The sequence below is a fragment of the Spermophilus citellus genome (genome assembly GCF_964194105.1).
Source record: "Spermophilus citellus genome assembly, chromosome: 3".
Lineage (NCBI taxonomy): Eukaryota > Metazoa > Chordata > Mammalia > Rodentia > Sciuridae > Spermophilus > Spermophilus citellus.
In genome coordinates this window covers 15,781,064-15,804,589 of record NC_138184.1, presented here as the reverse complement: position 1 = coordinate 15,804,589, position 23,526 = coordinate 15,781,064, and the positions used below count along the sequence as shown (strand labels likewise).

At 59.1% G+C, this 23,526-nt stretch overlaps 3 protein-coding genes across 3 annotated transcripts; 1 reads left to right on the top strand and 2 right to left on the bottom strand.

Moving 5' to 3' along the window:
- The first annotated feature begins 2,362 nt into the window (after positions 1 to 2,362).
- On the top strand, positions 2,363 to 12,042 carry NR2F6 (nuclear receptor subfamily 2 group F member 6). Its single transcript, XM_081285356.1, has 4 exons — positions 2,363 to 3,342; positions 6,627 to 6,721; positions 9,407 to 9,967; positions 11,327 to 12,042. The coding sequence occupies exons 1-4, from the start codon at positions 3,065 to 3,067 to the stop codon at positions 11,596 to 11,598; spliced, it is 1,206 nt and encodes a 401-aa protein (XP_081141482.1). The 5' UTR covers positions 2,363 to 3,064; the 3' UTR covers positions 11,599 to 12,042.
- Positions 12,043 to 14,417: 2,375 nt separating this feature from the next.
- On the bottom strand, positions 14,418 to 16,963 carry OCEL1 (occludin/ELL domain containing 1). Its single transcript, XM_081287932.1, has 6 exons — positions 16,793 to 16,963; positions 16,278 to 16,454; positions 15,958 to 16,157; positions 15,584 to 15,749; positions 15,301 to 15,354; positions 14,418 to 14,810 (listed from the first exon to the last, which is right to left on the bottom strand). Exons 1-6 carry the CDS (start codon positions 16,844 to 16,846, stop codon positions 14,688 to 14,690), a joined length of 774 nt encoding a protein of 257 aa, XP_081144058.1. The 5' UTR covers positions 16,847 to 16,963; the 3' UTR covers positions 14,418 to 14,687.
- Positions 16,964 to 18,680: 1,717 nt separating this feature from the next.
- USE1 (unconventional SNARE in the ER 1) lies at positions 18,681 to 21,666 on the bottom strand. The gene is made up of 8 exons (XM_081287930.1): positions 21,434 to 21,666; positions 21,095 to 21,144; positions 20,888 to 20,966; positions 20,645 to 20,797; positions 19,995 to 20,007; positions 19,533 to 19,560; positions 19,104 to 19,278; positions 18,681 to 18,880 (listed from the first exon to the last, which is right to left on the bottom strand). The coding sequence occupies exons 1-8, from the start codon at positions 21,632 to 21,634 to the stop codon at positions 18,698 to 18,700; spliced, it is 882 nt and encodes a 293-aa protein (XP_081144056.1). The 5' UTR covers positions 21,635 to 21,666; the 3' UTR covers positions 18,681 to 18,697.
- Positions 21,667 to 23,526: the final 1,860 nt, after the last annotated feature.

Genomic DNA, 23,526 nt, shown 5'->3' with positions numbered 1-23,526 from the left:
GGCCACGGGTCAGCGCGTCAGTGGATGGTCTTGTCGACCCGAGAGGCAGAACAGGAAGAGAATGACAACAGAGTCTCTTCCCATGAGCGATGGGGCTGGTGGCCTTCGGCCGTGCGCTGCCACTGGACCCAGGCCAGAAAGTTTCCCCGGAAGGCAGGGAAACTGAGGCGGGTCACCTTGCCCTTGGGAGAAGCCCAGGAACTGACTTCCCTCCGTCCTGTCCTTTCTAAGTGCTCTTAGTCCCTAGTCCCACCAGGTTGACGAGGGGAGGGGAACAAGGAAGCCAAGGTCACCTGTAGGAGGGGGCGGGGGCAGGTTCCCAGGCAGCCGGGGCAGCGTCTAGCCGTTCCCACGGGCGCCCTCGCGGCAGATGGGCCCAGGCCCTTTTGTCCCCGGTCCGCGGCCGCCGCAAGGTCAAATGTCACCGCGGGGCCGCGGGCAGGGGTCAGTGGGGGGCGGTGCCGAGGCTCAGCCCATCACCAGTCGGGGCCCCCAGGGGCGCAGGGGTGGAAGGGCTGCTGGTAGAGGGCGGGTGGGCAGCCCTGGAGCTGGAAGGTCCTGAGAAGGGGCAGGTGGGAAGGGGCAGCCCTGCCTCCAATGGTCTCCCACCCAGTCCCCCAGATTCAATTCCTCCCCCCCAAGTCAACTCCCCCTGCCAGTTTCCTGTCCACTTCCCTTGTGAGTCCCTCCTGTCAAGCATTCTCTCACTTTTAAGTCCACCTTTTTTATATCTCCTAAGGGACCTCCCACACCCCATGTTTTCCACCCAAGAATGCTGGCAGGTTTAGGCCAGGGGAACCCGATCCTTACCCCAAATAACAAGCCAATGCTCCCAGGTTCCCATGAAGCTCCAGAACCAAAGTGTCATTTGCCCGCCCAGGCTCCCTCCCCCAGCAGGACTATGAGCAGAACCCCACTCCAGTCAGATCCATGGGAAGTCCTTGCTCATGTCTAACCCTAGTCTTTCCTGCTTTCTCTATTAAGTCTTTTTCCATTTCACACTAACCAGACCCTTTCTGGATGATCCAGAGGCCCAGGGATGGGTGTGACTGGCTGGCTAAACTGAATCTTAATTTCCCTTTAAGTATCATACAGTCTCTAGCATCTCTCCCAGCCCCAAGTCTCTTACTGGAAGGGCTGGTATAAGATCAGACAGGGGCAGAGGGCACTGCTGTCCTGTCTGTGGCTCTCAGAGGCTCAGACATGTGCCCTGGTGTCCAGTTCTAGGTCTAGGGCTAGGTGGGAGAACAGGCTGGGTGGCTGCACCTTCAGGACTCATAGGTAAAAGGTCACCTGAGGAAGAACTTTTCCAATTGGTTAAACATTAACATGTCTAGAGCCTGCGACTCAGGCTTCCCCTGCTCCCGAGTCCAGTCTTGCATGCAAAGTGTGCTTACTAATGCTGGTGAGGGCAGGGGGTCCAGCAGAGGCAGTGAGGGGCTTTGGACACGGTGGCGGGTGGGCGGCTCCAGGATTCCTGGAGGAGATCTTGTAGTCTCCAGCCCGTCTCCAGGCCAAGCCCTTTCTGCAAAGCACAGAGGGAAAGAAATGAAGGGGACAGGGACAGGCCCTGGCAGGGGTGATTGGTATTCCTGTGGTCTCCAGCCGATGGAGGGCCGGTGGAGGGCCGCAGAGTGCCCTGCCCCCAGAGGCCTGAAATTCTGTAGAAGGGACCCCCTGACCCTGCTACTCATTACCGTCCAACCAGACTAAGACCACACCACCCCTTCTCCCTGGAGGCTCTGGGCACCAGGTGTTCACCCAAGCAGAGAAAGGGTGGAGTGGGGGTCGGACGGACGTGGCGACTTTCTGGAAGAGGAAGCAAACACAATCCATCCTGCAACTGGGCGAAGAAATGCCCCAGGTGTGTGTGTGTGTGTGTGTGTGTGTGTGTGTGTGTGTGTGTGTTGGCAGGGGCGTGCCCCCGGGTGCAAAAGTCCCCCGATTATTGCTTGTGCTGGGAATGCGTGGGGCTGGGGGCTTCCGAGGGGCGCCTTGAGGGTGTTTGAAAGACGTAACGTCCAAGGCCGGAGGTGGAGGGAAGGGCCACGGAGAGACATTCTGGCGACATTAGAGGAAGGGCAGAGGGCAGTCGCCGCTCAGGCCCCCGAGGCGGCCCTGCAGGGGTTAAGGCTGGAGCGGGTGGAGGGCGGGGGCCTAGGGAGGGGGTGGGGGAGGGTCAGGCCAGCGGCCCCGCGCTCCGCCCCCGTCCCTCCCGCCGGCCCGGGCGCCGGGCGCCGCGCGCGGCCACCCATGCCCTTATAAGGGCGGCCGTCGCCCGGGCAACGAGCGCCCGCCCCCAGCCCGCGGCGCGCGCCCCTGCCCCCGCCCCCGCCCCCCGCCCGCCCCGCGGATGGAACGTTGTGTGTCAAACCGGCCGCAGCGCGAGGCCGGCGCGCGGGGTCGGCGGCAGCGGCGGCGGCGAGAGCGAGGCTTGGGCCCAGGCGCAGGCCCAGGCCGGGCGGGCGCGGCCGCTGCGGGGGCGGCAGCTCGGGAGGCGCCGGCCCGCGGCCCTGCAGGCCCCGAGTGGCCGCCGCGGGCACCTGGGGGCCCTGGGGACCCAGGGGGCGCGGCGACTGGCCCCGGCGCGCGCCCGCCGCCCCTCCCCCTCGCCACGGGCGGCCGCGCAACTTGCGGCCAAACTTTCCCCCCGGCCTCCCGCGCTCCGATGGCGACCCGCTAAGTTGGCCGCAGACCCAGGCCGAGCGGCGGCCAGGCCAGAGGGCGGCCCCTGCGCAGCCCGGGCCGGGTCATGGCCCGCGCGCCCCTGCCGGGGCCCCAGGGCGGCGGGGCGCGAGACCTCGGGGCCCCCGGCCCACGCCTCTAGCGCGCCCCCGCCGGCCCCGCGCACGCGTGGGAAAGTTGGCCTGGAACCGGCCCGACCAGTTCCGCCCGGGCGCGCGGACCGGCCGCAGGAAGTTGCTGCAAAACTTTTTTGGGGGGTGCAGCCGGTGCCCCCCGCGCGCCGGGGCCGGATGCGCGCCGGGTAGGGTCCCCCGGGCCGAGAGGGGTGCCCGAAAGGAAGAACGAGGAGGGGGCGCCCCGGCCCCGCTGCCCTGGGGCTATGGCCATGGTGACCGGCGGCTGGGGCGGCCCCGGCGGCGACACGAACGGCGTGGACAAGGCGGGCGGCTACCCGCGCGCAGCCGAAGAAGACTCGGCCTCGCCCCCCGGCGCCGCCAGCGACGCGGAGCCTGGCGACGAGGAGCGGCCGGGGCTGCAGGTGGACTGTGTGGTGTGCGGGGACAAGTCGAGCGGCAAGCATTACGGCGTCTTCACCTGCGAGGGCTGCAAGAGCTTTTTCAAGCGGAGCATCCGCCGCAACCTCAGCTACACCTGCCGGTGAGCCCCCCATCCGCGCGCGCACCGCCGCCGGGCACCAGCCCCGGCCTGGGGCGGGCTTCTGACCTGCTCGGTCACCTTGGGCCTGGTGCTGACCTTCCCTGCGCCTCCACTCCCCCTTTGAGCTAGGGACATAGCCCCCCTCCCGCCATTCCTTTCCTGGGGTTGTGTATACAGTTGGCGCTGCATCGATGCAGATCCCCCCCCAATCAGGTGGTCCCTCGCGGCTTCTGCCTCGGCTTCTTGCTCGTCTGTTCTTTTTCTCCGAGGAGGGGGTCATCGCCGCGGGGGACGGGCTGGGGGTGCTGTCAGGAGTGGGACCCTAACCCCAGGGCACCCCTTCTCTTGGGGATTCGGCGCGCAGCAGAGCCCGCGGGAATCGAACGTGGAACTTGGACCGTGGAGCTCGCAGCGTCCAGGGGCCATTGTCTGCGGCCGCGCGGATCGATACGGCGCGCCCTTGGGGTCAAATATCACTTCCAAAGTCGCCCAGGCTACCGCGGCAGCAGGAAGGAGGCTGGGATGACACAGGGTGGTCTTCTTCGCATAAGGGGCCCTGCTGTGGAAGGGGAGCTGGGCTTGTCTGTCAGGGGGCACCCCCTGGGCTCTCCCTGGGTTTTGGGTCACCGGAAACCACCACTGGAGGGCCAGCAGGGCCACCGGAATTGACCGCACCCCCGCGCACACACCAAGGGATGGGTGCAGACCTGGGGCTCCTGGACAGTCCTGTGAAGTTTGGGGCGACTGAGAGGATATGGAAATGAAATGCTTCTGAGGAGGAGTCCTGGGTGGTCCCAGTTGGAGACCCCTCCGGCAGGGTGTGGCTGTGCGAGCTCTTCCTGTTGGTGCTGGGGATGGAAGGTCCGCTGGGGGAAGGGTTGGGTGTCCCGCCTAGGGAATGGTGGATATCCTCTCCTTCACTGACAGGCCCCACCCTGCACCCCCCAGGAACTGTGTGGTCTCTGTAGGGGTAGAATGGACAGTCCCATTTCCCAGATGCACAAAACTGAGGTCCAGGGACATCTTGCCTCCTGCCCTGGATTCCACATGGAGGGTATCTGATTCAGCTGGGCTCAGCAAGGGGAACTGTGGGGCCAGGGAGGGAGGGGGCTGAGTTGGAGTCATCGCATCCCCAGAGAGAGCTGCTGACCACGGGCTGGTTGGCAGAGACACCATGTGGGGACCCAGGTGACTGAGGCTGGAATTTGGCCCCAGGTCCCTGGTCAGAACCTGCTGGGGGGTGGGGGTGGGTTGGGGCAGGTAGGCAGTGGGGGGACTGGCCTGCTCCCTCCTCCAGCGCTAACTGGGCCACCAGACTTTGGCCTCATTCTTGCTGCTGGAATAGATGCCGGTGCTCTGGTTGGGTCTTTAGGGAGGGCAAAGGAGGGGGCTCAGGCAGTTTCAGGATCCCAGTGTACCTGAGGGCGGGGTCAGGGTGCACCAAGAGGGGGAGTTGTTTGGGGCCGGCAGATTCTTCGGAGCTGTGTGGCCCAGGGGAGTCACTGTCTCTCTCTGAGCCTCCAGTTGGCCTGGGGGGTTCATGCCAGTGCCCTAGAAAGACCCCAGCCCAAGCCTTGTCCTCAGCGGGCTCTCAGTCTGGAGGAGACACCAGTGCCCGGAGCCTGTGGGTCTGGCCTCCTAGGGAGGGAGTACAGGGGTTGGCCTGGGGGTCGGGGAAGGCTTCCTGGAGGGGGGACCCGGGTGGTTCTTTTAAGCATGAGGGCACTCCTGAGGGGGGGGCCCAGGTGGCAGCTGGGGGAGTGGGTTGTAAGAGCAGACTGCTCAGGCACTGGAGGAGCTGGAGCCAAAGGGTCTGAAGTGCTAGACTGAGGCGGTGGGGAGCCACGAAGGGATGTGAGCAGAGAGGTGTACACTTGTGGTTCCAGCTGCTCCAGAGGCTGAGGCAGGAGGATGGCTTGAGCTCTGGAGTTCTGGGCCAGCCTGGGCAACCTAGCAAGGTCCCATCTGCAAAAAGAAAGAAAAAAATAGGACTGGAGGCCAAAGGCCAAAAGCCAAAGAGGAGGCTGACCTGGGCCATGTGATTGGGCAAGGTATATACTCTTTAGGTGAGATAACAGGAAGAACTTACTGTTTCCTTATCTGGGGAGACAGATCTGTTCAAATTCTACAGCTGGTAAAGTTGAGGCCGAAGGCTCAGGGCCTCCCCCGAGGTCAGGAGGCCCTGAGTAGGCCCCCTGCCCTTGGGCCCCAGGCCTGGCCCGTTCCACCCGGCTGCCCTGGATCCTCCCCCTGCAGTCTGCTGGGGCTTTGTTCGGGTTCTGCCTGAGTTCCCTCTGCCCTAGTCGGGCCTCTTGCTGGGCTCAGTGGCTGGTGCCTCGGCCTCCGCCCTGTTTGCCCTGCCTCTTGAGTTCCCTGGCTGGGGCTGGCTCTCCACACCCCGCCCCAGGTCCCCAGCATCCCTGTAGGAAGGCCACCATGCAGTTTTGGCTGGGCGTCACAGCTGGGTGCCCCTCTGTGCCTTTTACGTTTGGAGGGTTTATTTCATCTGTCACCGTGTCCTCTTGGTGCAGGGGTGTCTGGCCCTGGGCCTCAGGGAGCCCCTAGCCCATGGGGCAGTGCGGGGGCCAAGGGGAAAGGGTTCTGGGGACATCCGAAGAACAAGGGCCTGAGCTTTTCCCTCCTGGGGGCTGAGCCTGGCTGGGGAGCCCACTGCCTGTTGGGACCTCCTGGAAGGGACAGCAGCAGGCCACCGGGCTGCGCAGAGGAAGCAGCTCAGGGTGGCTTCCGGCCTGGATGGACTCAGAGGAGGGCAGGTGGCCGTGGCCCTCAGGGGGACCAGGGGCTCCTGGGTTCATTCCTTCTTAGTGCAGGCCCTGGGCAGGCAGTGCGCCGGGTCCCCAGTGGTGTGACCCCATAGACCCCTGGCACATGGCCTGGCCCCGAGTGCCTTAGTCACTCACAAACCCAGCTCCCTGACCAGGTCCCTTCTCTCCCCCCCAGTGACCCTGGGGACAGGGGCTCTACCTCTTAGCCTGACGTTGACCAAATACAGTGACATCATTCAGTTCTCGCACCTTGGCTCTCACTGTCCTGTTGCCCCTCTCCCTGGAGAGCTCCATGGCGCTCCAGCACCCCTGCTCCAGCACCCCTTCCGGCGCCCCTCGCTGTGCTCACTGCCTCCCCAGACACCTGCCCGTCCTGCCCTTCCCTACCTGGAGCCCTGCAGTGCCGAGCCCCGGCCCAGGGAGCCCCTGGGTGTTTCCCAGGGTGGCTCAGGGAGATGGTGTGGATGTCATGGGGGCCCGGCTTCTGTGTGTCCCCAGGTCCAACCGTGACTGCCAAATCGACCAGCATCATCGGAACCAGTGCCAGTACTGCCGCCTCAAGAAGTGCTTCCGGGTGGGCATGCGGAAGGAGGGTGAGTGGTGCTGGGCTGCGAGGCCTCCCCCGCGGTGGCCCAGGGAGGCTCCTGCCTGCAGCCTCCTCCCCCCCCCCCACCCGCAGCCTCCTTCCCGCCTTGAGCCCTGGGCTGCAGCCTGGCCCTAGGCTGTGGGAACCCCATTATGACCCGAGGCCCCTGCAGCTGAGAGGCCAGGGGCCCTCGGGGGCTTTCTCAGCCAGCCCCTCTTCCCAGAGTCCTCCTTGGTGTCTCCCCTGGCCTCAGAGCAGATCCCCAGCCTGACTCCTTGGTGGCCTCCCTGTCCCTTCTGTGTTTGATTTGACTGGCCTCGCCTCCACCTCCACCCACCGCTTTGTGTGTTTGTCCAAGGCAGGAACTCGGCCAGATTAAGGTAAAAGGTGGCCTGTCCTTCCTCCTGACCCCAGGCCTTGGGAGCCAGAGGCAAGTCCAGCCTCCTGCCCCTGCCCCGGGAATCTGGGCTGACAGACACATGCTGGGCAGCAGGGCCTGTGATTTGGTGGCCCTTGGAATTCAAGTGGAACCCAGCGGTACCCCAGGAGCCCTGGGTCTTGAGGACAAAATTCAGTCTGTTGGACCAGATTCCCTGTGCTGGGTTACAGGCTAGGCTGTCAGTTCTTCCTGGCGTCTAACTTGAGTGTCAGCTGCTGAAAGTTAGTTCCTTCTTGCTGGACCTCTCTGGGAAAAGCTGCTCAAAATCTTTGTCTTACAATTATCTGCACTGGGTGTGGTAATCCCATCTACTAGGAGGCCGAGGCAAGAGGATCGCAAGTTAGAGACCAGCCTGGACAACTTAGTGAGACCCTGTCTCAAAATACAATTAAAAGCAGCTGGAGATGTAGTTTGGCAGTAGACACCCTGGGTCCGTCTCCAGCACTGCAAACCAAAACCCAGACAAGCCCACCTTAAGGAAACACTACTCCCTTTGTTCCCTTTAGGTTTGAAGGTGACTCCTTTGTCCCTGCCCTCTTCCCCAACCTGGATTTTGCCTCTGCTTGTGCATTTGATCTAAGATACTGATATACCTCAAATCAGGACTGGGATCTCCGAGGTCTCACAGTCAGGATCAGAACTCGTGCTTTGAGCGCTGTCCTGCCTCAGGACCCTTGCGTGGGCTGTTCCCTCTGCCCAGAGTGCTCTTCCTCCAGATAGCTGCATGGCTTCCCCCTTTATCTCCTTCCCCTCCTTCAAGGTTGCTTTGAACATCACCTCCTCCGAGAAGCCCTCCTCATTACCCTCCCCTGCTGTCCCCCCTTAATTTCACACCATCCACCGTGCTCCCCATCAGAATGTCATCCCCTAAGGGTGGGGATCTTGATCTTTCTTGTTCACTGATATGTCCCTAGCATCTAGTCCAGGGCCTGGAATACAGTAGGTGCTCAATAAATGGCTTTTGGTTTGAATTATCATCCATTCTGCCCTTCCTGTAACACTAGTTGTATAAATTCTCAGTGAATTCAGTGATGGTATCATCGTCATCACCTGTTTTATAGCTCAAGAAATAGACACAGGACAGGCCAGTGAGGCAAGGTCTGAGGGCAAGAGAGCTGTGGTTGGGAACTGAGTCCCCACAGTCTGATCTGAGTGAGGAGCAAGAAGTTGGCAATGGGGGTTTGAGGAAGAGGGAAGATCAGGTGCAGAGGCCCTGAGGCAGGAACATGGCTGGTCAAGGAGGGTTGGTGAGACTGGGGTTAACAATCCAGTGAGCAAAGGGGGAGAAGGTCCCTTGGGAGGGGGCAACACTTGTGGGCCTTTTCCCCTCTGTACCCATTTCACAAGGGACTCAGACTCAAAAATCAATGACAGCAGCTCCAACTCATGCCTCTGCTTCTCTGCTGGCCCCTGGTTCCTGCCAGGCCCCCTCTTCCACTGGCCCCATGCTGAGCTGACCTGGAGTTCACAGGGTGTGCCAGCTCGTTACTTGGTCTCTGCCTGGCACCTGCCCTGCCCAGCACAGCCCAGCAGCGCTGCAGCACCCTCAGCTGCTTTGTGACTCAGTTGCCCTCTTCCCACTCACTTGGTCCCTGGAGACATGAACCCTGGCATCAATGGAGCCTCCTCCCTTCATGGGAAAGGCTGCCCAGGGCAACTGTTCTTTACTGTTGCAGGCCAGACCCCAGTCCCAGGCCTGGGGCCCAGACACAGGCCCTGCCCTCGGGCCGCTGGTGGAGGTGGAGACAGTGGGTCTGCACCAGAGACTGGAGCTTGGTCACTGGCCAGGAGGTCCCAAGTCCTCCTGGGCTCCATCCTCAGCTTTTAGGACCCCATTGATTGACAGCTGGGGATGTGATTGACAGATCCAACGAGGGCCACGGAGCAGAGCTCACATCAGTGAGAAGGCAGTTGGTCCTCATCCGGGTGGGAAGGCAATTGGTCCCACTGGGGGCAGGGGGAGATGCTTCCTGTCCCCCAGAAGCTGGGGCAGGGGAGATGGACCTCCCTCTGGTTGGTGGGTCCAGGGCAGAGTAGGGGGGTCTACAGCCTCCTGGCTCCGCGGTGTGGTGTGCCCAGGGGTGAGGTTGGGGGTCCGGAGAAAGGTCGAGTGACCCTCTGCCCACTTTTGTCTTCCTCCCCTTTCTTCCTGCTTCCCCTCTTGCCTTGTCTTCCCATACGTGTCCCCCGTGTCCCCACCTGTCCTCTTCCTGCCCCTCACTCATACCCCTCCCGCCCCCGCCCTCCCCGCAGCGGTGCAGCGCGGCCGCATCCCGCACTCGCTGCCGGGCGCCGTGGCCGCCTCCTCGGGCAGCCCCCCGGGCTCGGCGCTGGCGGCGGCGGGCGGAGACCTGTTCCCGGGCCAGCCGGTGTCGGAGCTGATCGCGCAGCTGCTGCGCGCCGAGCCCTACCCCGCGGCGGCCGGGCGCTTCGGCGCGGGCGGCGGCGCGGCGGGCGCGGTGCTGGGCATCGACAACGTGTGCGAGCTGGCGGCGCGGCTGCTCTTCAGCACCGTGGAGTGGGCGCGCCACGCTCCCTTCTTCCCCGAGCTGCCGGTGGCCGACCAGGTGGCGCTGCTGCGCCTCAGCTGGAGCGAGCTGTTCGTGCTGAACGCGGCGCAGGCGGCGCTGCCCCTGCACACGGCGCCGCTGCTGGCCGCCGCCGGTCTGCACGCCGCCCCCATGGCCGCCGAGCGCGCCGTGGCCTTCATGGACCAGGTGCGGGCCTTCCAGGAGCAGGTGGACAAGCTGGGCCGCCTGCAGGTGGACTCCGCCGAGTACGGCTGCCTCAAGGCCATCGCGCTCTTCACGCCGGGTGAGGGCCGGGGCCTGCGGGGAGGGTACGGGCTGGGTCTCCACCCCCAGGGACACCCCACTCCCCAGATCTGGGGCCCGCGGGGCGGGGCGAGGACGCTGCCGCCAGTGCGACACCCCGACACCCCCTCCCCCCATCTCAAGACTCCCAAGGGACTCCGAGTTCGGGCCCCAGACCCAGGGGACCAGCGACTCGGCTCCCAGGGCCGGCCTCCGGGATCCCCACGCCCCCTCCCCCTCATCCAAGCCAGCTCTCGGGTCCCCCGAGCAGGAGGAGAGCGGGAGAGGCCCGCCGCCGGGCCTGGGCTCTCTGCCGGCCCTCTCCCAGATCTCAGGGCTGGCCCAGGCCCCCCGGGGGCGGGAGCTGCGCTGGTTGGGAGTGGGGGCGTGGCTTGAAGGCCCCGCCCTCAGGTGCGGCTGGAGGGGACCCTAAGGTCTTTAGGGACCATCCGCAGCCAAAGACCTAACGTAGTGGCCTAGCAAATGGCTCTGCAGTTGTTTGTGTTGCCCTACAGGGGACGGAACCCATGGCCTCCAGCACCTGGGCCACAGACCCACACCTGACTCTTGTTAATTTTGAGACACCACCACCCCCTCCCCTGCCTCGGGAGAAACCCACAGCCTCGGCCTCTACCACCCGCCGCACCTCCAGCTGGGATTCTGTACCTTGGAAAGACACTCCCCAGTCTGTCCCCTGGAGGTTCCTAAGCGGGCTGGAAGGATTCGGGCCACCAGATATTTCCTTGGGTCACCACACTCTGGGTGGCTGCTTGCCTGCATTTGATAAATTTGGATTTGCCACCTCTTCTTTGAGTCCCAGTTTCACGGTACCCTTCTAGAGTGCCGCCACTTCCACTGGTCCCCACATTCACTCCAGGCCGCCTCAAACCAGCTGGGTCCTGCCTCTTCCCCAGCCTGATGAGTGCCCATAACTTGAGTCCCTTCCAAAGGAGGCATCACTGCCTGCTGCACCCCGAGGTCATTGCTGTCAGGTCTGCCTCCACCTCATGTCCCTTGAAGATCAACACTGCCTTAGATGCCCCAATTTCGAACCAAGGGACACCTAACCATCGAGTCACATCCCCAGTTTTTTTTTTTTTTTTTTTTTTTTTTTTGATTGTTGTGTTTGAGACAGGGTCTAAGTTGCTGAGGCTGGCTATCCTCCAGCCTTGGCCTCCGAATTGCTGAGATTGCTGGCCAGTGCCACCATGCCCAGCTTAGATATCCCTATTTATGCCCCAGGGCCCATCTCTCACCTCCAGAGTGGCCCCATCCCTGAGTGATGGCCCCTAAGCAGTCACCCCCGTGGGCCCTGTGTGTTCTGCTGCCTGCAGTCTGACCTTGCCCTCATGTCTGCCAGATGCCTGTGGCCTCTCAGACCCGGCTCACGTGGAGAGCCTGCAGGAGAAAGCACAAGTGGCCCTCACGGAGTACGTGCGGGCCCAGTACCCGTCCCAGCCCCAGCGCTTTGGCCGCCTGCTGCTGCGGCTCCCGGCCTTGCGAGCGGTGCCTGCGTCCCTCATCTCCCAGCTGTTCTTCATGCGCCTGGTAGGCAAGACGCCCATCGAGACGCTGATCCGGGACATGCTGCTGTCAGGAAGTACCTTCAACTGGCCCTACTCGGGACAGTGACTGTGGGAGGGCTGGGTGCACACTGGCTGACCTGCAGACCTCAAGGGACACGGATGCCGGCCTCGAGGGACCCAGGGTGAGGGCCCTGGCTTCTCTCCCGAGACACCTATTTTTTAAAGACTGTGGAATGTTTGTCTTTCCCGTTTTTTAAATGATCATAAAACCAAAAAGAGACTGATCTTCCAGGCCCAACTGGCCCCTCCTGGAACCCTGCCCAAGGAGGGCCCAGGGATGGAGGGCCCAGTGCTGGGCCTGACTTGTCCCTCCGCGTCTCGAGCATGAATTGCGGGAGGGTGGGGTTGGCCTCCTGGTGATGTGGGTGAAGGCCTGGCCTCTGGCCTGGAGGGGCAGCTGCATGTGCAGGCAGCTCCTCCGGACATGGGGTCCACGTTGGACACTAGGTGACACACATGAGGCCAATAATAAAGCCGTTTCCTACCTGTGTATCCTCCCGTGCCATCTTTGAGGAGAGGGTGAAACAGCAGGTGCTTGCTGCCCACCAGGCACCACACCCACTGCTACCGTGAGCTGGCGATTGGTGTCTTGTTGGGCAGGTGGGAGGGGAGGCTGGTCGGGGAGCCCAGGATCTGCACCCAGGCGCTCAGGTTCCTGGTCCTGCTCAGGCTCCTCAGGGGGAGCCTCCTAGATTTGGATTCCTCCATGTTCTGGGCCAAACACATTTTCTTTTTTTTTTTTTAGAACTTTATTTATTTATTTATTTTTTAGTTCTGGGCGGACACAACATCTTTGTTGGTATGTGGTGCTGAGGATCGAACCCGGGCGCACGCATGCCAGGCAAGCGCGCTACCGCTTGAGCCACATCCCCAGCCCCCAAATACATTTTCTTTGGTCAGTACTAATTATGGTGACTGGGCTCTAGTGTCCTTGGGAGAAATACCCGTGGCTAGTCCTGGCACATGATCTCAGCCCAGGTAGCAGGGGCCCTCCATTTCTCTGGCCACAGTAATGGTTCATGGTGACATGTGAGTGCAAGCAGGCCAGGGAGAGTCAATGGCAGCACTTGGAACTGGAAAGAGAATAAAGCAGTGCAGCTGAGAGACCAGTTTCCCATGATGCCTTTGGAGCCCCTGGATCAAGCCATACCTGAAATTCTTGGGTGTTTTAAATTCCATGAGCTCAGATTTTTCCCTTTTGTGTTCAAGATCATTTGAGTTCAGTTTCTTCTCACAAGTGACTAAAAACCCCAGGTTGTTTCTAATATTAGCACAAGGAGAGTGCAGACAGACTTTAAAATGGGGACTTAATTGAGTGGGTCCACAGGGCGCCAGGGACCTGTCATCCCAATCTCTGGATTTGTCCCCAGCTCTGGGCTGGGAAGACACCTATAGGATCTAGCAGCCATCTTCTGTGTTTAGCATGCATGAGGCCCTGGACCAATCCCCAGAGCTCCCCAATCCACCCCCAAAAGATGCCACAGCAAAGGAAGGACTCAGGTCCGCCCCCTGCAGGCCAGGCCAGGCTCGGCCCTCCAGTATCAGCGTCAGCCTCTCCATGGCCCTCTTGAGGGAGACTGAAGAGGACGGGGTTGAACCACTTCCTGTGAAATAAATGAGGGTCTCAGGAGCATGCCCTGTCTCCAGAGAGGGACGCAGGGAAGCAGGGTGGGGAGGATGTTGGGCCCTACGGAGGCTGCACTGGGCTCTGCCTGGGCCAGGGTCTCCCGAGTGCCCATGGGTGAGTGGGTGTATGTCCACTCCAGCAGGCTGGACAGCAGCACTTCACTCTTCAGCTTCATGAGACATCTGAGGACTAAGACCTTGAGGTCTGTCCTGTCTGGCCCTGGGCAGGAATCCATCAGGCCTCACTGCTCAACTCTCACTTTTCCACGAAACCCTTCCCATATGGCCTCCTGTAGGAGAATATCTTGAGCCTCCCTGGATCTTAAGACTCTGCTGTTCATCTTTCTGTTACTGGGCTTGGGCTTCCTTCCCCAGACTATGGGCTTCTCGAGGACTAGCCTCATGGCCAGTGGCTGGCACTGTCTACCTGGCCTCCAGGTAGCCTCAATTGCCGCTGTCCCCTGTGGCTCCGTGGGAAAGGCTCAGAAAGGGCTGTATCTGGTCTGCTACCACTCGCCTGGCCGGATCCTGGCCACCTGTGCCCCACCTGCCCTACCCAGGGCCTGGCAGGGTTCTGGCACCGGGGGACCCTCCACCAGGCCAGGTGTCAGTTGTGCCCGTGCCTGCCTGGCGTCCACCCCCATCCAGCCTGCAGGGCCTGGAGAAGTGGACAAGGGGAAACTCGGGGGCAGGGCAGGGTCTCCTCAGGACCTGGGGGCCCCCCAGGTGGCTCCAGTGCTGCACCCCATGAGTCCTGGGGAAGCTGCCCAGTGAGACTCTGGGGTCCTCTGTCCACCTGGCTTCCATTGTTGGACCTGCAGACAGTGGCTCCCTGGGGCTGCTGGAGTTGGCTCCTCCGCCTTTGACCAGAGGCCACCCGAGGCTCCTGGAGCCAAGGGAGCTCTGTGCACAGGTGAGGTTCCAGCCCACTCGAGACCCCGGACGAGGGTCCTTCAGGAGCTCACTGTTTTCTCTCCTCTGGAAAACACAACTTTTTTTTTTTGTTTGTTTGTACTGGGGATTGAACCCAGGGGCCACTTACCACTGAACTACATCCCTGGTCTTTTTTTATTTATTTACTTATTTCTGAGATAGGGTCTTGCTAAGTTGCCGAGGATGGCCTCAGTCCTCCCACCTGAGCCTCCCAAGTCACACAGCAGAACAGAACAGTTTTTTTCCTTTTCCTTTTCTGGCGACTACTGAGCAAAACCAGGAGTGTCAAGCAGTCGGAGACAGAAGGTCTCTGATCCCTCTTTGTTCCCCTGGGAGGGTGGTGGGAGGAGAGCAGCACTGCTTCCACTCTTCAGTGGCCTGAGGTCTCAGTCCTCATAAGGTCAGGGTTGGCATTCCCAGGGGAGGTCCTGGGAGAGGGGCCATTAAAGCTGACCACGGAGCCTGCAATCAGCCAAGGCTCACCAGGCGAGGGGAGAAAGGCAAGTCCAAAGGCCGGCAGGCGGGCCGAGAACCAAGGGATCCCTACCCTGGTCTTGCTGCCAGTCTCCAGGACACTCAGAAGTACACAGAGCCCTCACTGTCCTCTTGGTCATCGAATTTCTGGATCTGGGTCTTGAGGTGCCTCAGTTTGGCCTTCAGGTAGTGACAGCGCAACTGCTTGTCCAGGAAGCCAGGGTCCTGGGAGGGAAAGAGCCAGGGAAGTCCTTGTAGCAGTCTAGCCAATGGTCCTTATGCTGTTCAGCCCTTTGTTTTTTCCTCTACAAGCCTCCGTTTTTTGAGTGTAAAAGAGGATGACTGAGAGGGAGAAGGGGAATAGCATGGATAGTGGAAGGAGACCCTCATCATTATACAAAATACATGTATGAAGACGTGAATTTGGTGTCAACATAGCTTATATACATCCAGAGATGATAAATTGTGGTATAAAGGTGTATTAAGAATTGTAATGCAAAAATAAATTTAAAAAAAGAGATGCACAAGATTAAAAAAAAAAAGAGAGAGTATGACTTAGAGTGAGAAGAGACAGAGCTCCTGCAGGGCGGGAGGGGACCCAGTAGGGTTGCCCAAGCCTCAGCTTTTTTGTTTTTGAACCGGGCACAGGTGTCCCAGCTTCACAACACTCAGGAGTGCAAGGGCGAAGCTATGTAACCCAGGTGTCCTGACTCACCTTCCACTTTTTCTCAAACTCCCTCCAGACACGAGCTGCAACTTGGGCCTCCTTCTGCAAGGGGAGGAGGAGGTGGCTCAGGAGATTGGAGCCAAGGAAGAATAGGGAGGCTCAGTGACCCACCCAGGTGAGACCTTGAGCGCTGCCCTTGGCCATGTGTTGTGGCACCCCCCCAGCCTAGAGGAAGAAGCCACCAAGGATCTGGACCCAGTGGGTGTCCCAGGGGCTTAGGTCAGGCCACTTGAAGGGTTGTGGGCAGCAGGGGTTTCTGCCCAGTGCTGACCTGGCTTTGGGGTGGGGGCAGCGAGCTCATCAGGGCCTCCAGCTGCTGGAGCTTTGCCTGTGTGGACCCCACCTCCTGCTGGAGCTCCAGGAACTCTCCATACTGGTCCTGGAACACTGCAACATAGCGGCTGCGTTCCCTCTCACTGCTGACCGGTGGATACTTGCTGCCGGGTTGAAGGGGTGAAGGGGTCAGGGTGAGTAGAAGGAACTCCCTGGTTCCCTTCATCAGCGGAGTTCGTTTTTCCAAGCCCTTGTTTGGTTCCCTGCTCGAAATACCCTTTTCCTCTCTAGTAAACTCCTGGGCAAAGCCCCAGCTTCAGCGCTCCTTCCCTGTTCCCAGGCATCAAGAGCCACCACCCTGGGGACACTCACAGCTCATAGTCGGGAGAAGGATGGGGCCTAGGCATTTGCTCCGCACGGATGGCTCTAGTAGGCTTCTTGGTGACCAGGAGGGCCTGGGGATTTAGTTCATCCTCAAATACAATCTTCCTGGGCCTGGCCTTGTGGAATGCGGGCTGGGGCTGGCGTCGCGGGCGGGGGACGCTGGTTTTGTGGTCTGGAGGCACTGTTCCCTGCAGGTTTGGGGTTAAAGGGGAGTGGGGAGCCTGTGTCAGGAAACTGGGGTCTTTTAACCTGGGGGGTTTGGATCTTTGCCGAGGCCCAGCCTGTGGACTCCTCTGGGCCACACTCACCGGGGGCCCAGGGCCAGGCGGGCGGGTCTGCGAGATCCCCCGGGGGCCGCGGGCCAGGGAATGTTCCCGGGCCGGCATCTGCCTCCGGCAGGCGCCGCTCCCGGGTCCCCGAGCTGGGGGGCGGGTCCCGCGAGGGGCGGCGTGGCCCGCGCGAGGCGGGCGCGGTCTGCGGGCGGCCTGCGGACAGGGAAGAGGGCAAGGCTGGGGGCGGCGCCCGGGAACCGCCCAGCGCTGTCCACAACCACCCGACGGCGCGGCCCCAGCCCCGTCGCTATTTGCATAAACGCACAGGGTTGGTCACCAGCGCGCCTCAAGCTCCTCCCCTATTCGCGTAACCCGGAAACGCGATAAGCAAATACTCATAACATCACTACGCAGCTGGGCTCGGACTCCAGTTAACTAACACCACGCTGCCAGAGCTTCGCGCTTTCCGAGGAGGAGCCCACCGGTCACAGCCCCCGAGATCCCCCCGGGACCTCCACCCCGCCTGCAGGATCGTTCCCGCCCGGCGTCACCTGTCCCAGCGTCCGAAATCCGAGCCTCTGTCCCCTGCGGAAAGGCACTTGCATCGGGGTTGTGCGTTTAACCGCGGGCTGGACCCGACTGGTAGGGTCGATCGGGCAGGGCGTGGGCGGGGCCTGTCAGGTGGGGCGGGGCCTGGAGACGCGGAGGCGGGTCTGGCGTGGCGGGGCTTGGCTACAAACCCTGAAACGCAGGTTCGAGTCCCATCCCGACCCAGACCCGCACCCGCTGTGTATCTGGGTTGAAGTTCAACTTTTCTTCGTTTGTCTGAAAAATGTGGAGGTTTTCGCGAGCTGTATTCATTTTTTTCAGCAGCTATATTTTTATTTTGAATACTGGAGATTGAACCCAGAGGCGCTCTAACACTGAGCTACACCCCCTAGACCTTTTTATTTTTTGAGACAGGGTCTCTCTCAGTTGTTGAGGGTTTCACAAAGTTATTGAGGCTGGCCTGGAACTTGTGGTCTTCCTGCCTCAGCCTGGCAGGGATGATAGGCATGCGCCACCGTCCCCCATCAGTAATTATTACTTTTGTACCAGGGATTGAACCCATGGGTGCTTAACCACTGAACCGTATCCCCAGCCCCCCCCCCCCCTTTCTTTCTATTTTATTTAGAGACAGGGTCTTGCCAAGTTGCTTAGAGCCTTACTAATTTGCTGACGCTGGCTTTGAACTCGTGATCCTCCCGCCTTGGCCTCCTGAGCAGCTGGGATTACAGAAATGAGCCACAGCGCCCAGGAAGCCAGACATTATATTTTAAGAGAATCTCTTTAACTCGTAGGGCTTTTAGAAAAATCAAGTAGAAAAGGCAAGAAAGGTGGGCACAGTAGCACCCTTCTGTTATTCCAATGACTTGGGAGGCCAAAGCAGGGGGATTTCAAGTTCAAGACCAGCCTCAGCACCTCAGGAGATCCTGTCTCAATAAAAAAAGGGCTCGGGGGTGTAGTACCATGGCCCAGGCTTGCCTACCATGTGTGAAGCACTGGGTCCTCCCATCCTCATAGAGTAAAACAAAAGCAAAAAACCCCAACCTTGTCCCCAGAGACAGCAGTTAATCATGTCTCCTGGAGATATCTTAATTCAAAGAAATACGTTTTCCTCATTGCAAACAATACTGCAAAACGTATCCATGCCAACAGTTCTTGGCTACCTATGGGTTATCTGTTGGATAAATTCCTAGAAATGGAATCACTAGGGCAAAGGAATCTGTGTATTTTAAACTTGGAGATCCTGCCAAGCTATCTTTGGAGTTTGTATCATTTACACAGAGAAAGAGGGATTGTTCACAACCTTGTCAGCACCTGTAGTATCCATTGCCAAGTGTATTTTTAGAGGTTTAAATTTCACCTAATTTGCTGAGTGAAAAACTTCAGAAGTCATTTGTATTTCTTTTCCTGTTCACATCCTGAAGATTTTTTTCCTTGATGAGCTTTAGTTCTTCATACATGAAGGAAACTAGTTTAATCAGATAGTGTATCTTTTATGCTACTACTATAAATGGGATCCTCCAATGTATTTTGCAGCTATATATGTGTAGAATGTGGGAAATGAATTTTTGAATTTTTTTTTTTTTTGACGGGTCTTGCCTGGCACTCCTGGGTTTGAGTGATCCTCCCACCTCAGCCTTCTGAGTAGCGGGTCTGCAGGGTGCCACCACATCCCTCTCCTCCTGGGGCCTGGCCTTGTCCAGAGTGGGACACACACCAGGATGGAATGCGGTGTGTTTGCTGTCAACCTCCTCCAGGTCCCTGGAGCCAAAGCTTCTTCCTCCCTGCTCATCCACTCTCTGTGGCTCCTGGAGACTATCCATGACCCTCCCATCTTGTCTCCATCCCCCTTCAAGGGGGCCCCCTGGATGGGACGAGGGCAGACAGGACACACAGGGTGGAGCCAGTCTTTATTTGAGCTTGGGCATGATGCGGATGAAGAGGATCATGCTGATAAAGATGAAGCAGACGATAATGAGCATGGCCCAGAGCAGCCAGTTGACCGACTTCTGTGCGTGCTGCTCCAGCCGCTCCGACTCTGTCTTCAGCTTCTCCAGGTTCTGGTCAGCCATCTTGAGTGAGTGTGACAGCGTCTGTGGACGAGGTGGGCAGGATGTCAACAGGGCTTGGGCCACCCCAGGGCAGGCTACACCTCTCCATGTGTACCGATGCTCTGCCCTTTGCTGGGACTGCCACCACTTTGGTTTCCTACCAAACTCCTATTGGTCCAGCAGAACCCAGCCACAGCGCCCCGCCTCCTGAGAAGCCACCTCTGATGCCCCAAGGCAGAGGCTGGAGAGTTCCCAGCCCCCACACCTGGTTGTCCTTCTTGATGACGCTCTGGGCAGCCAGCGTGTTGGTCTTGAGGCTCCGGGCCAGGTCTAGCATCTCCTCTGACAGCTTCTCCTGGAGGTTCTGGTGTCGTTGCAGGACCAGGTCCAGCTCAGCTGCTGACTGCTTCTCGTCCACAGGCCTGGGCCCCGCCACCCCACTGATCCACACATGGGGGATGAGCGGATAGGAGAGGTGGAGCAGGGGGGGAAAGAGACCGCCATGTTCCCAAGGAGCCTGGGGGTTGTGGCTCCAGCTGATGCCCTGCTGGGGACCGTTTCCCCTTCTTTGTGTGGCTTCTGGGAAGAGCGTTCTCAGAAGTGGCTTCTAATGGGTGACTTGCAGTGGCACCTCAGTGGCCCAAGGTTTCTGAAGCTCCCTCCCCACCCATTCCAGAAGGCTGGAGACACTCACCTTCGCTTCCTCAGGTCCTGTTCGGGCTCTGGAAGCAAAAGAGGCCAAGCAGCAAGAAGGAGAGATTGGTTTCTGCTTCAAGCCTCCTGATCTTCGCCTGGGCCCTGTCTGCTACCTGGCATGCCATTTCCTCATCTGGGCTGCTGCCCAGTGGGCTCCTAATCACGCTTCAAAGCTTTAGCTAGAATGTCCCTTCTTGTAGAAAGTCTTTCCCACCACTGACTGGGCTCCCCAAGACTCCAGGTCTCTCCATCTAGGCCAGCCTTGGTCCTGTGGCCTGGCAGTGCTCAGCTCTGTCTCTTCCAGGGGCCACTTCCTCTGTCCTAACTTACCCTCCAGACATTACTGGGTGACATTCTCCCTGGACCAGGGAAGACCTGTGGGAGCCAGGTTGGGAGCAGCAGGGACATATGTTTTGTTCCAGGTACCTGGGCTTGAGTCCTATTTCATTCAGTGACTCACCTCCAGCAGAGTCCTATTGGAAAAATGGAGAGAGATGAAGTCACCACCCTATCCTATCCCAAATCTGTCCTTTCTGCTCTCCAAACTTGGGCTGGGGATGTGGCTCAGGGATAGAGCACTTGCCTAGCATGTGTGAGACACTGGGTTCTATTATTAGCACCACAAAAAAAAAAATTAAAACAAAGATTATATCCATCTACAGCTAAAAATATTAAAAAACAAAAAACATATCCCAAAACTTCCATATCCTTATTCAGAGGCCTGGGCAAATCCTGTGACCTGCAAGCCTTGGTTTCCTCATCTATAAACTGGTCATGACAGCAGTTCACATTTGGAAGGGCTGAGCTGATGCATGTGAAGTACTCAGAAAAGCAATTCTCATTGTATTTTATAGATGAAGAAACCGGCCTGTCTCTTGAAAATGCAAGCCAGGAGCCAAATCCTGCTGGGGGGTGGTGTGGTGGTGGTTAACTCTGGGGCTTCAACACATTTCTTATTTGTGTACTGAATCATCGAGCAAATGCCTGGCCACAATGGCCCTTTCTTGGGAAGGCTTGTCTGCTGGCCCAGGGAAGAGGCTTTATTATCCTGGCAGGCATTGTACTCGGGGATTATCTGAGGGGTTCCCAGGAACAAGGGAGGGAGCCTACCATGCCTAGCAGCTCACTCCGCATCTCGCTGGTGTACCGTGCCCGGGACTGCAGATGTACTGTCTTGGTGGCTGGCACACGCTCCCTGGCCATGGTCGGCACGCGACCAGGGGTCAGGAACTGGTTGGCTAGTGCCTTCTCTGAGGAGGAAGTCTATAAAAATGTGGGAAGATAGTTATCTGAAGGCACTGGGGTCTCTGGTGCACTTGATGGGGCTGAGGAGGCAGAACCAGCTCTGCTCACCAACTTTTCTGCCTGCAGCATCCCCTTCAGAAAATCCACCTTGCGGGAATATTCATTGATCACCTCGGAGGCTGGTTTGCTGGAAGACGGAGGAGAGGAAAGAGAAACCTGCCCACTCTCTCTAGTTCAGGAAGGGGTCCAGGGCAGGTACCGGAGCCCTGGGGTGCCCTAAGAGAATTCCTACATCCGAATTTGAAGCCCACTCACCTGGCTTGGGCTTTCAGGGCCTGAAGCATGTCCTCCAGGGCCCCCACATACTGGGGAGGAAGAACAGGGTGTTACCTAGCTTCATGGGTGGGAGCCACGAGAGGGGCGGCGCCAGGCCGGAGGGTGGGAAGGGAGGGATCAAACGCCGGGGAGGGGCCGCGGGGGGGGCGGGGCACTAGGTACTATGGACGGTTGCAGCAGGTGGACGTGGCGGAGCTGACCGGAAGGGGCGTGGCAGTGAGGTGGCGGGGGGCTGGGGAATCGAGCCCGGGGCATGCCCACCCAAGGAGCTGCCCTCCAGGAGTTAGGGTGTACGCGGCAGCGTGGGATTCCCCTCACCTTCTCCAGGCGCCACTCATCTGGGTCCCGCTTCTCCGCTGCCATTGCCTCGCAGCGGCACAGCAGCCTCACCAGGTTAAGCTCCAGCCTCGACGCTGCCATCGCTACCGGGCTGTATCCTGCCCCTTCCGCCGGCGCCATCTTTAGGGATGGCGGAAGTGGCTGCTTCCGGCCTCCTTCCGGGCGGACCTTCGCGCTCATTAGCCTACAGTTACTTAAGGTGGAAGTAAGGCTTGTTGCTACGAGAGGCGCTGTCCCGTCCCTATTTATTCGGGGCGAAATCGCTTGCTCTTCCTGATGAGCATCTCGATCCTCCCGAAAGGGTTGGAAGGACCGGATCTTCTGGTGTCAGGCCCACGTGCGACTTGCCCTTTGGGTGTTCGGTTCCGCCTGTTCAGAATCCTGCCTGGATTATTCTGACACCGAGCTCTTCCGCATCCAGGCAGCCTTCCTTGATTTCTAAGGGGGCGGACCCCTGACCTGGGACTTCGGAATCCTGGGCCCTTCCTTGCTTCATTATATGACTCCAGACCCTGATTTTTCTGGTCGGAGGGGCTCATCCATTTTTATGGATGCTGCACATTGTAAGCCTCCAGGTCCCAGCTCTGATTTTTGCTTTGTTTTGTGTGTTGTGTTTTTTTTGTTTTTGTTTTTTTGAGACAGGGTTTCACTAAATTGCTTAGCTCCTCGCTGTTGCTGAAGCTGGCTTTTAACTCGTGATCCTCCTGCCTCAGCCTCCACAGCTCACAGCTGCTGGAATTACAGGCGTTCGCCGCGTGCATGACCTTGAAGGGATTTCTTTTCTGCGCTTTTTTTCTGGGAAGTGGACAACGTCACATTACTTGCCTCAAGAAGGACTTGAGGTAGCCTTGGAGCTAGACGTAGGGCTAGGCCACGCCTAACTGGGAGAGCCTATCCAGATCCCTAGGAAGACAGAGTTCCCGCAGATTTTCAGGAGTGTAGTGAGGGTGGGGGCATGCAGCTCTCATGTCTCCCCACTTCTTCTATCCCCCATGTTCTGGTCACATAGATGGGCCTGAAAAGACCAGAGAGGAGACCAAACCTAGGGCCCGTAGAGTGACCTCTAGAGGCTGACATGTGAATCCTACCCCCAGCCCTTCCCAGCCATGTGGCCATGGACCAACCTCCGCGCTTCTCCAAGCACCTGCTGGACTTCTTCAGGGTCCCCTAGGGCCCATGCCAATCAGTTCTCGCAGCAGCTCATGGGATTGGCCCACCTGTGCAGTGGTTGCTCCAGGCTCTACCCCACCCATAAGGAACTGCCCCTCCACAGGGTGGGTGGCCTCTGCACTGATACAGGTTAAGTATCTCCTATGGGAACTGCTTGTGTTCAGCTGTTTTTGGATTTCTGAGCTTTGAGGAATTTGGAGTATTTATACATAACTGAGATATGCTGGAGATGGGACCCAAGTGCAAACACAAACTTGATTTGTCTCATATGCCTTATACAGAGAGTCTGAGGTAATTCATTTTGGTGCTGGGGTTGAACCCAGGGCTCTGGTGTGATGAGCATGTGCTCTACTGCCGAGTTACACCTCTAGGCCCAGAGGGCATTTTTGTGCAACGTTATAGTGTTTTTACCGAGACCCCTTGTTGGAGTTTGGGCATGGAATTTCCCATCTGTGATGTGTGTCAGTGCTCAGAGTTTTGGATCTTGGAGCGTTTTGGATTAGAGATGCTCAGCCATTATGCCTCAGCTGGGCGCAGGCTGCTGCTGAAGCAGGAGACGAGGCAGCGCTATTGGGAGCTCCCTACTCCTTCAGCTTTTCCAGTCAATAAAGAAGCCCATCTCAGGTGGGCACACCTGCAATCCCTGCAATTTGTAGGCTAAGGCAATTTCAAGGTCAGCTTAAGTGAGCTCCTATTTCAGAATAAACAGAAAGGGCTGGTTGTGCAGCTCAGGAGGCAGAGTGCGCCTGCCCAGCATGTGGGAGGCCCTGGGACCCAGCACTTCAAACCAAGTCCCCCGCCCCCTCCCCAAACCTCAGAAACAAGCCAAGCTTATCTTCCTTAGGTGAAGAGTTCATGAAAGTCCCACAGCACCTTTGGCTGGAGTGTCAGAACTGGTCCCC